This window comes from Pieris napi, chromosome 10 (genome assembly GCF_905475465.1).
Source record: "Pieris napi chromosome 10, ilPieNapi1.2, whole genome shotgun sequence".
Classification (NCBI taxonomy): domain Eukaryota; kingdom Metazoa; phylum Arthropoda; class Insecta; order Lepidoptera; family Pieridae; genus Pieris; species Pieris napi.
The window spans coordinates 7,545,092-7,557,972 of NC_062243.1; the positions used below are offsets into that span (position 1 = coordinate 7,545,092).

The following is a 12,881-nucleotide window of genomic DNA, read 5'->3' on the forward strand; positions in this document are numbered from 1 at the left end:
GAATAAGATATACACATATATATTGAACATGTCTTACAAACGTTTTATTTGTTTATGGGTTGTAATACAGTTATTGTAATTATTATGTATTTTGTTATACGGCACATTTTAGGTGAGTTAAAACTGCATTTTGAAAGTGAAAAAAATCTAGACATAAGACAGTTAAGCGGCGTGTATAGGTTATGACTAATTGAAGAGAAGTGTGACAGAATTGTATCGAGGAGCTAACAATATTTTATTGATGATCTTAAATTATATTGCAGTTGCGATGTACGGTACGTGTGAAGTAGGGATTGGACTATAACCAAAACTTTTATGTGTTGAAAACCACGATTAATGAATTAAATTGTCAAGCAGGGTCTGACTTTTTAGTAGAATAACAATTTTATCCTATTCTGCAATCATATACAGGGTAAAAAATTAAATCTCTTATTTTATCAACTTTGTTAAAAAAAAATCAAACTTTGTACATAGCCATTTTTTAGATGTGCAAACTGCATTGCCTTGGATATGTACTTTCCGTGGTTTATCTACTTGCCTATAATTAAACTATTTAAAAAGAATACACAGATACACAAAATATTTTGCTTGAGACGGAACCCAAGCTGACCAAATTTTCTAATTGCACTTTAATGACATAAGATACTGCATTTATTAATTAGATAAAAATATAGTATAATTTGTTTAGAGTGAGTTTAACAGTATTGTAGTGAAAATGAATTTTAGTCACGAATTAGCGATCACTCTTTTAGTTGTAACTTCACCTTGTGTAATTATATTAATTTGTTGTTATTGTGTGCTCAATTCTTTACAATACTTTGCTATTATAAGTGAGTATTTTTTTGTGGCAAATATTTTTGTAGGAGGTTAAATGCACCTGCGACACCATGCTTGTAAGTGCGTTTAAGGTAGTGGTACGCTGTTCTCTTGAATTCTAAGTCTTAATGGTTCTAAATACCTGTTGGCCCACAAAGCAGTAGTATTTATTTTATTATAAGTGCATGTGTTAATTTGCTACAATATTGATGGTTGTAAGGTGTGCGACTCTCAATTATGGGTTCAAATCCTAGCTGTGTACCAATAGTTTTATACAGTTTATGTTCCCAGTTAAGAGTAGCACGTCTAGTCACCAAAAGATGTTCACCTGCTTGCTTATAATAGAAACAAAAATTTTAATAATGCGGACGCAAGCTGAGGCCTAGGTATTTTAGCGGCAGTTCATGATTGTAATTGCTGTATTGGAAACTCTCAAACTTCTTTGTGTTCATGTTGTTAACTGTCATGACAACTAATTATCATGACTTGACTCGTAGTAGATACGAACGTTGTAAGTTAATGTCTCATGGCCTTGTTACAATTAAAAGTTAATAAATTATTTAAATATGTAAACATAAATTATTAAGCACGTATTCGCGATTTGCCCTGTTTTCCATAGGCAAAATCAAAATTCATATATTACCAGGTGTTTACTTGCTACGTTGTTACAGTTATGTAATGTAGGTTCGGGGATAGGTGATCCTAGTGTTCTGCAAGAACTCTGTTTATTTGTACCAAACGTTTAATTGAGACGGCGCAAACGAAGCATATCTGCAGTCACTAGGGGCAGAACTAATTTGTGAAACCAGGCCCCTTTAATAAAGGCGTTGATAGTGCTTAATACTGTCTCCAAAACGGTCGATATTTATATATTCTTAGAGCGAATTCGCAAAAACCACGTTAGATATCCTATGTTACGGTAAATAAGTTACACAACTATAGCATTGGCTATTAGCTGTTAGGGTAATTGCATATAAATACATTTCCACCAGTTCACAAATCAAGGGCGTAGAACGGACGAGATTGGCTTTAAACTCTCCACCACGTTTTTTTTGCAAGATTGTAAGCATCTACAATTATTGTATTTCGCTAGGCCTCCAGTCGCTTTAAACCCACTTCGAAAGAGACCTGTATGAAAAATCATAATGGATTTGACAGATGGGAGTTGTCCTAAGATGCGACTCTGAATCTTTTCGTTTTTGTATGTTTTTTTTGCATGGTTAAAAATTTTCCGCATATATTTTTTTCACATACACGTCTGCCCTATCATTTTATATTCAAGTACAAGTAAAAGTGGTATAACTACGTGTCTCCAACGAGTATTAGATTAGAACAATAAGCACTTGAAATGATTAGATTTAAATTTGAATTATTTCATGTTACGGGAGTACATGAGTACTATAGATATAAGTATTACCGCAGTAAACTATATTAACCATATTAAAATGATTGTCTAAATATATCATGTACCATATAGATTGACGCCTCGCTTCGAGTAGGTTCGAAGGAAATTACTTTCATTTTATTCCATCGAGCCGGCTCTGTGCGAGGCTTCGAGCTGTGAGTTTAGCGGTCCACACGTTGATTTTTACTCGACTTCGAGTAAAACTATCGAGTAATACCGTATGTGAGTACTGACCTTAATACGAACAATATATGTATTAAAATTATTATTCACAATTTTTTACTATGAAATTTAAAAATCGAATTTGAGCAAATTTTAAATTATTTTCCCAGGAAACCGGAAATTCGAACGTATAATTAATAAATTAAAGCAGAGTGACGCTTCGCTATATTGTATTTTATGTTTCTGTAGTATCACGAAGTATCCTAAGCATGTATCGGTATGCAATTAAAAACCACAAGCACCACAGTTATCGTTATTGTCTTCCATAATTTTCACGTGTTTTTGGTTGTGTTCAATTTACAAATAAACACCGGTTATTGAAACTGACTTAGCAAAGTGCGAACGAGTTAGTGCGAATATTGAAACAATATTTCAGTGTCATTTCTTAGGGGTTGGTTGGACAATGTCCTCAATAACGACTTTTCTTCTTGGTGTCATCGTGTTTATGACTATTTACATGATATGGCTGTGGTTTTGCTTTGGGAAATATGTGACGGATCGTAAGTTTTAACGTAACTTGGCCTTCAAGTATATATTTTACAAATTATGGCGTCGTAGTCCCTTACTACCAGCAAGGATCAAATATTAATTAATAATATTCTTTTCTTTTAATATTTATCACTATTTACTAAATTGATACCCGTTAAACCTGGAAACTTGTTTGCGTTTTATTATAAAATAAATTTAAATCAAGTATTTATCTGAAGGCTACCAGGATGAGTGATTTTAAAACAAAGTGGAAAATTTTGATGCATTAGATCGCATTAGCTAATTAATGTAATTTATCTCTTTTCAACGCATAGGAAAAACAATTTGACGGAAAGAGACGACTAATTTGATGTAACGTTATTAAAAACTAATCGAGCATTGATTAATGTAAGAAGCAAAAGCCTCTGGTGAACTTTTTAAAAGTGGTCATGATTTTAAGTACGAGTAATATTAATTATCTATTAGTTAAAGACACGTTCTCAAATATCATCAGACTCAATCAAAGACTCAAATCAGTAAAAAGAAGTGTATGAATTTTGATATAGATAAATAAGACCTTGTAAAAGAACGTTGGCTACGTTAATTGCTTTTAAGTGGTAACAATAATTAGCGAGTTATCTTTGCATTACTATTTTCTCAATCTTACCTAACCTTGTGTTATAATTAGTTTTTGTAAATGTATTTTTAAATATCTCTTTCAATATGAACGAAATCTATAAAACGAACAATCTAGTTTGAATGATTTATAATGTGTAATGTGTGTATGTTCGTACAACTTACGTAAACAATTTGTATGAAAATTAAGAATGTAATTATTATTGTTTAACTAAAAAATACAAATGAAAATACACATATAAATAATACTGGCAATCACCGCTTTTAATAAAAAAATGGTTTCTCTTTAAATAAAGTTGCCTGTTGTAAAATTCGAGCAAATATGCATGATATACATTTTTGCTTTGATTTTTTGACAGGCGAAACTTATTACAACAAATCATCGTTCATATTGTATGCAGATGTTAATTATTATCTATAGGTACATTGGAAAACCTTTGCTATACCGTATTGTAAAAAAAAACGCTTTAGTAAGTTGTAATGGCTTCTGGCTCTTTCTGTCAGAATTTTTTCGGGAAGGAGAAGGCGGTGATAGTGTCCATTTCCATCCGTTACATTTGTATATTTTTGTATGTTAAATAAATTAAAGATGTGTTTGCGCATCGTTATAGTGTTTCAAATATAGCTCGCAATACAACGAAGACTTTAGGAATTGTAATCGATAAATAATCTCTAATTATTTATGGTAGATAGCGAGCGATAAAATTAGTACCTGCTAATATTTTGTTTTCGATAGCGAAACGAAAATGTCGAATTTGTCTTCTTTATTGATTTTTATAACCTTTAATATTCTAATTTTTTGGGTTCTCTATGGTGTTTTGATACGATATTTTGGTAAGTGTTTTTTTGCGTTATTATTGTTGCATTATTTAAATGTTTCCATGGACTTGGAATTCTTTTTTAAAACTTTTGTATCTATAATCCCAGTACGTGAGGTCGAATCTCGAAGTCGTTTCCTTATATACCTACTAACACATTCGCGAACTTTCAACCTAAGTAACATGACACAAGCTATCGAAGGTTTAAGTAACTCTGTAGGACACCCTTTTTTGAAGTATTGATAGCTATATGTACACTGGAGAACGGCCAACATAGTTTAGAGTGTCTTCATATTTAATTTTGATTGATATAAAATGTGCTAGAAACGTAGGATATAAAATCATAGATTATAATCATTGTCATTAATTTATTTAAATTCCTTCTAATCTCTGACGTCATCGTTTCAGTTGAATATCGAATCCAATAATGTTTCCTTTTTAATTATTTTCCACAAAATTTATCGAAATTATCGAGTCTTATTTTTATTGATACACTGATAAGATTAATTAATTATCTATGTATAAGGAAATGTATGGAAAATTGCCGATAGATTAGTATTTCGTTGCGAGTTGCGACAAATTGCGTGAAAAATGTACTTCAGTTTAACTCTTTGGATTATAGTCTTATTTGTCATATTATGTCTTGTTGCGATACGGATATACAGTAAGTTTTTTTTATAATCATTCACCAGCCCTAAGACGTCTTCAGTAAATTTTTTGTGTGACGTCATTAAAAATGGCCGACTTCCTATGGCGTACCTATGTCAATGTTGCATTTAGTATAAATATTATTGAGTTGAGAATTAATTGTGTTAAAATTTTCCGATGTATTACAAACTCATTTAATATCACATACAGATACTTTTATTAATAATTTAATGACGTGATATAATATATGGGTACGCGTGCCTTTTTACTATGCAGGCTTTAATCAACTTTTCGTTAGGATAAATATCTTGTAATGTTTAGATGTTTACATACGTTTATTATCCAGTATTCGCTATTCGTGATTTATGTCAATAGATAAAAAACTGTCAGATAACTCTTGAAAAATGCCCTACAAATATATACATAAACGATATACCAGAGATTGCATTAGATTGACAAGATTTAGCATTCAATTTGCATCCTCAATACCGAAAAGAATTTTTAAATTACGGCTCCAATGAGTTTTTATTAACAAATTAGTGATGCCATTAAAATGAACATTTCTCACTAAATTTCATGTTAGTGTTCGATAATAAATTTCAATAAGTGAAGTGTCATCATGATCGTTCCAAGTGAGATAACGTCTAGTCGGAGTGAAATTACAACTGGTTCACTTATTTATATATCAGTATTTTCGACTCTTCTTATTATGTCCTTTGTTATTCTGTGCATAAAAATGTCTTCACTAGGTAATTATTAACCCTTCCTACCTAATAACTTAAATTCAGTGACTATCACGCGTTATGGGCCTTTTTACATTCATTTTCAATGAAAAGACCTACTTGTCCTGGTTCAGCATTTTGCGCATTGTACTAGTGATTGGGGGCTAAGACAAGCTATTACGATGTAATTATTCACTGCTTACGTTAGTTGTCCAATGTTTAAACGGGATTCGAGCACACGACCTCAGAGTTGAGAGTGACACGCTGTCTCTCTCCGTCTGCTATAACCTTATCGAATTTATTTCAACAAGATCTTAATTTACTATATCTATATATATGTGCAGCCTGAACATCCTATACTTTCAGTTAAAATTTGAATTCAAATTGTTGATATAAATTTCAAAGGTAAATTCGTAGTTATTAATTGTAAGTCTAAATCTCATAACTTTATTACCCATGGTTCGTTTATGTAAGAAATTATGTAACAGTTTAGCTTCGAAAAAATTTGTCACGAGATAATATGATATCAAAATCACATTTATCTATCTATATCTATCATTTACTATCAATACTTTCCGGTGGAAATACTTGGAAATGTTCATTGTTATTTTAAAGGATGATGTGCAACCTTGTTCAACGCAGTCTTTACATTTTTTTGGTTTAAGGAAACAATTATATTTTTGTACTGTTGTAAACTCTCAAATACTATTCAAATAATTTGTACACCAAATAATTCTATATTATGACAGTTTCTAATTTATTTTATTAAATTTCCCTCATAACTAAATATTCCACGATACTGATCAAATTTAAAAATATCTATAGACAACGCGATAGTGTCAATCAGATAAATCTTTTTATCACACCACTCGATATATGTCGAATAGCTCAGTAACAAAGAGTTCTTACTGTGAAAATGCCATTAATTTAAAATCGTATTTTGAACACTTAATTTGTTTGTTACGCAAACATTTGAAAGTGTAAAATGCCGCCCCAATATGGGATTCCGGATTATGATTTTCCGACGGAAACTTATCCGGACAATCCAAAGGGAAACGATGACGTCGGTGCAACTCAGATGGCGATGTGGTACTTGTTGGTGCTAATCTTAATCATAGTTATTTGGCTCATTTTGTACTTCATATTACGGCTGCTGACTTTGCGTATGTATTTTTTTCGTTAATATATAATTAAGTGCAATATTGTGGCTTGGTCCAAACACATGTTAAGTTTTGGTATTTGTGTTATGTGGCATGTGTTCTTTTTCATCAATGTTAATTTTGTAGTTCATGAGGTCTTCTATAGACCCTCAGGCATCTCATATTTTACATCCTCAGGCATCGGGTAAACATATAAACTTGTCATAATAATAATAGCCGCGCGATCTTGCAATACCCCGTTCGTATAGACATCCCTATGCTTTAAAACTTAAACAGTAGTCAGAGCATTGAAGTAAAACTTAACAGGTATTAGTGAATTCATTTAGATCATTTTTATTTATTATAAATAACGGGCTACATTTAAATACATAAAACTGTAAATTTCACTGCAAATAATATTGGAGAAGTAGCAACAACAGGTATGAGAATAGTGAATAAAAAGGTTTTAAGAAAACCTAAAATATTTAATCATTGCACAGCGTAAAACACTGGAGGGTAATCAATGGATGTATGATTAATTGTCATAAATTTAAAACCACACAGGCTTTATACCATTAAAGTGACGTCAATGATACTTTTGACGTAAATACATAGTCTCTTTATCATATTTTATAAAAACAATAATATAGTTTATTTAATCACATGCCTTATGCAGCTACCTAAGATTATATTGATAATATCCTAATGTTTGATATTTTATTGTTTATCTGCGCATAAGACACGATTACTAAAGAATTTTTGCCAACTATTACATGAAACACAATCAACATATTTGTATTAAAATTGTCTACTAACCGTATTAACTGAAAAACGTTTACGAGTTACTCCGTTGCAATAACAAATCATGTAGACATATAGCTTATGGGAAAAGTTAGCTAATTTGCTATAAAACATATTTATATAATTTATTACTGCGGCACAACCCTTCGTGGATATGCGTTAGGTTGCATTTGTTCCTTTGATCATTCTTTTATAGGCCAGTCTTCTGTACCTCACATATGACGCCAATTTTGAAATGTAAATTAGGATAATGTTTATGGAGCAAGTGTTACGTAGACATAGATTTAAAAAAGTCAAATAATCCACAGCCGGGGATTTGATGCAAAGTGGAACTTTGAACCATTAGACATACGTAATTCTTATTAGCAAATTACACGATGATATTTTTAATACAATTTAGGTACTATAATTATCTATATTAGTGCATATAAATACTCCCATCAGTAATAAAGATTTGGGAATTAATTTTTAAAGGTTTTAATAAAATTATTGCTTCAAGATATCGCTAAATAGTTCAAAATATATTCGATAACAATTTATACATAACCTGTATTATAAATCTAGAATCGATTTGGGCTGTCCTCAGTACCTATATTGTGCATAACCTACTTGATTATTTTAATCTCAATGATAAAATCACTATCATATATAAGAACGCTACCTCTTATTTTGTATTTATTCCAAATAAATCGTTGTCTATGAAACTATAAAAAGTTTTTTAACAAAAAGTTTTAAAATAGGTTTGCGGGTAGCTTTATATCATAGTCTGTGCGGGTCACAAGTGAATCTCATCTTTAATCTTTAATTTATATAATATAAATAAAATGTGTGATAGTTCGAATATTAACTGCACAAATATATTTACTGATATTGTTAATGAAGACATGTTTCAAACGCAATTTCAACGTTTCATCTTCTGTGTCGTCGTTTTAACTGTAACGATAGCAATTGCTCTTCTCCTCTCCATATTGCTACGATGGTTAGAAAAAGGTAATTATAATATTTATGAAATTTCACCTTTAAAAGACACTAAGCTATCGGTATAGCTTTCGCTTGACCGATACAGTACAGAACTAATTTGCTTCAATATTCAATCTGCTCTCATTATCACTGAAGTAATAGTTTAAAAACAGATTGGTCTCAAAAGAACAGGACTAAGCTTCAGCCGCGTTTTTCAACCAAGTTTACACACTCATTTGTTGATTACTGGCAAAACATCTTACCAAACTGAAATTATCCTTACCTTTCTAACGTTATTTAATATGAAATTGTTTAGGACCTTGATAATCGTTCATTGATTGACTGTTTACAATGCAAATTTTAAAGTATTTTGGTATCACCTATACGTAGAAGGTCCCCGTGAAATACAAGAGGGTATCCCATGTAGACTGCGGCTGTGCGTAAGCATTTTGTAATAAATTGAAAGACGGAATTCGCGTGTCCGCGGGTATTTACTTGCTACTATAGATTACAATATAAAAGGTCATTGTACTCCGTATTTAGATAAATGCCAAATTAGAAGATAATTTAGAAGTACTCGGATTGTGTTCATTTTATTATATTGTTAAATATGTCATACGCGGGTACTCGTACCATCAGCGACTTCAGAAATATAATATGATGTCACTGTACGATCGGAGATCTTTAGCCGGTGTTAGGATATTATACAAATTGCTCAATGGTTAAATACAGAACAGTAACCTCTTACAGGATATTAACATTGTTGATCCGTCGTGTCTATTTCAAACCCAAGGTTTAAAATCAGCAGAATTTTCCAAATTCCGTCTGCAAAAACCAACTTAGGAGTTCAGGCACCTCTCATTCGAATTTTTCGGGAATATAACGGATTAAACAGTACTTATCTGGAGCTGGATATTCTGTAGTGGGCTGATCAATTTTAAACAGAAGTATTGTGAATTGCCTATCTCATACCTAATCCGATGTTTTGTTGGAATTTTTTTTTTCTTAACAATAAGCAAAAAATTGCTAGTATTTTTATTTTTATTTATATATATGTTATTTTGTAACATTTATATTCACCAAAATTGTAGTAAAGATAGCTTGTAACATATACTGTAGATCTATGATGTGGTAAGTTCAATAAATAAATAAATATGTTTTGCTAACAGATGATACGCATCGTTATTGTCATTGTATGTATTTCATGTTATCATTTTGTACTATGATATTTCTAATTAACGATAATTCAATTCATTTTTCCTTAAACGATAACCGATTATTACCATTGGATATTATAATAAAACAACATACTTAAATGTAGTAAAATTTCGTCGGCATAGGACCTCTCTCTTTGACATCAGCCTTGCGATTCTGTAACTCACTTTTCGAACTCACACAGCGGTTTTCGCATCGGCGGTCGCTCTCAAATCAGTCGTGAAGCAGTAATTTTATGATTTGGCATTCTGATAAACAATAAACTACAAGCTCCCACCTTTTCAGAAAGCCAAATCATAAAATTACTGCTTCACGACTGATTTGAGAGCGACCGCCGATGCGAAAACCGCTGTGTGAGTTACAGAATCGCAGGGCAGTGGACGTTAGAATTATCTCTTTGAATGACGTGGATCTGGTGTATATAAAAATGTCTTATGTTGTTTTTGTTTTATATCTGTAAAGCCAGGATTTATCTTATCTGAAGCGTGCACTAAAATTTACAGCATTATGTAAATCCTAATAACAAGTAAGACATTTATCAATATTAATCACAGTTGATACCCACCTGTTCTTGTGTTGATGACGTCTTTACCACAAAGTGATACATTATACTAGATAACAATGTTATTGAAATGTTAAATTTGAGCCATCCGCGATCAAGTTATCTTAGTATGATTGAGGGTCACACTTCAAAAATTTGGAAAAATATAGTCAAATAATAGGCATTATGGAGACTACATATCATACAAAAAATTGGTTGTCTGTAAAGTCGGTTTACTGACGATAGTTGAACGTGACAACGTCATAAAAAAATATTGATGGGATGGTTGCTATAAAAAAAAATTGTTTGATAGGTATTTTGTATGGATATAGAGAAGGAGGTAAATGGAAATAACAATTGAATTGATCAAGTTACATTTATTTGTACGCATAAATATAATTATGTCAATTTTAAATGGAACGCCTCAGAGCGAGGTAACGCCGCATGTTGTCATGTTTTTTCGTGCGTGCAGCCGGCTTCATCGAATTATAAGACGTTGTCACGTCAAAAACTGATTGTATTAAAATGTGTTGATAAAAATTGGCAATTGTCTTGTAAGCGAGTTAAAATAAAACCTGAAAAATATTGTCTTACTAATTATTATTGTTAATTTCTTGCTAGAACTCTCAGACAGTAAAACAGATCATAAAAAGTACTTAATTTCTGGATTCCTTTTCAAATGATTTGTGCACTCAAATGCTTATTATTTCTTTCTTCTTTCCAGGACAAAAGACGCGAAATCCACAACAGAGACGAGCCTATATGGGCTCCCGGTCCCAGACCACTGTTCCAGCATCAGAGCCTACAATCTACGTCAGCCCAGCCAATCTACCTCCACCACCAAAATATGGTAAATATTATCTAATTTTGAATAAATACATTTTAGCGCAGTAGGTAAAATTAAAAAAAAAATGGCGGATTTCACGTTCGCCAAATTGTTTAGTTCTCGCGCCCACTACGATTAGGTACTAAAAATCACCTGAATTAAACCATCGATGATACGATAAAGACATGATGTTCTTAATATAACTTTGTATGAGATATAGAAGACAGCAACGTCTGATTTATTCATAAAGTAAAAATCTAAACTTGAAGCCCGCGTCGCTTATGACTTGATAATTGCAATAAGCTAATAAATTATTCCTAAATTTTCAGAGGCGATGGCACCACCAAGCTACGAAGAAGTAGTTGGTATTCACTACCCAGGCTACCAGCCTCCTGGTCAACCCATCAACCAACCCATTACTGCAGCCCTAGCCACACAGAGCAATACCAATACATCAGATACGGCAAATATTCCTAGCGCTGATAGGGTCGCTGGCGACTCAAATAACCCTACGAATGTTTCACATTCCGTCATTAGCAGCACAACAACGATAACTACTGTTGATGAGACGCGACCAGTAGCCGCCTCGTCATGATTATGGAAATATTTTTATATGGATAAGGTAAAATTCACCAAGATTATGTTATAATTTTGCAATGTTTTTTTAAACTTGCGCAAATCTCTTTTGATTTGATTATTGTTAATTACTGCATTGACCCAAATTTTTATCATATTGTCAGATAATCTTGGTATTATTTTACCTAAACGCACAGTAAACCTCACTTTGTGATATTTAAGAGGTTTATTGTCTTATGTATTTGTTTAAATAAGGTATTGATTTAATTGGAATTGCAAAACCTCTACCTCTTATATATGGCATTGATGATACATTTTGATAGATGAACTTATTAAAATGTAATTTATCAATGCCGTAGTGCCAAAGTTTGGCTTCTAGGGGTGCTGCCTTTTTAGGGTTAGATTCAGAGTCGAGACTTAGAGCTACTATGGACTTAGGTATGTCAAAAACATAATAGGAGTAGTGCTTAGCGCTAAGTTTCGAGATTAAATATTACCCTAGCAAGTATTCAAGTCAACGTTAACCATTTTGAGGCTACAAAAATTATGTTATATAAATATTAACTACGTTTGAGAGAATAATAATAACTATCAGTCTATGAGGACGCAAGACTGATTTTTATTAATTTCCCAAGTATTATTCGCATACCAATACGGGAGGACGTTTTGCAATATTTAAATATAGTAATTTAAGGTCTAGATGTATATTTTGTAAAATATCTATTATATATAAAATATATTAGAAATAAGGAAACTGTGTTTTATTTAATTAATATTTATTACATAGACATTTATGTGTGTATCTCCGATTTATTGATATCTTGACTTTCGTCTTGAATTTCAAGTTTGCAACATTCGCACCGTAGATATTAAAATACATAACTATCATTGACATTGATGATGTCATAGTTATTGGAATCCGCACTTTATAGAGTGCCAATTGGAGCTGATTATTGAATAAATGAAAATCAGTAGCCCCGCTGACGCCAGAAGAATCGTCCCTCCGCATCGCGGGTCAACCCAATCAATAAATTTTCAAATTTAAAACCCCCTTACACTACCAACGTTATTGATCCTATATTTAACCC

At 32.0% G+C, this 12,881-nt stretch overlaps 1 protein-coding gene across 12 annotated transcripts in view; it reads left to right on the top strand.

The window, feature by feature from the left end:
* Positions 1-12,542, top strand: part of LOC125053293 — a 32,581-nt gene extending 20,039 nt beyond the window's left edge. For 5 of the 12 annotated variants that reach the window (XM_047654596.1, XM_047654600.1, XM_047654595.1 and 2 more), the window contains exons 2-3: positions 11,116-11,241; positions 11,547-12,542. In XM_047654596.1, the coding sequence (XP_047510552.1) occupies positions 11,116-11,241; positions 11,547-11,812 (392 nt within the window). In that variant the 3' untranslated portion in view covers positions 11,813-12,542. Of the gene's footprint in view, positions 1-689; positions 831-2,721; positions 2,944-4,230; positions 4,382-4,910; positions 5,030-6,629; positions 6,899-8,395; positions 8,666-11,115; positions 11,242-11,546 lie in introns of those variants that run through there. The other 7 variants (XR_007117558.1, XM_047654597.1, XM_047654599.1 and 4 more) reach the window with 7 other exon arrangements.
* Positions 12,543-12,881: the final 339 nt, after the last annotated feature.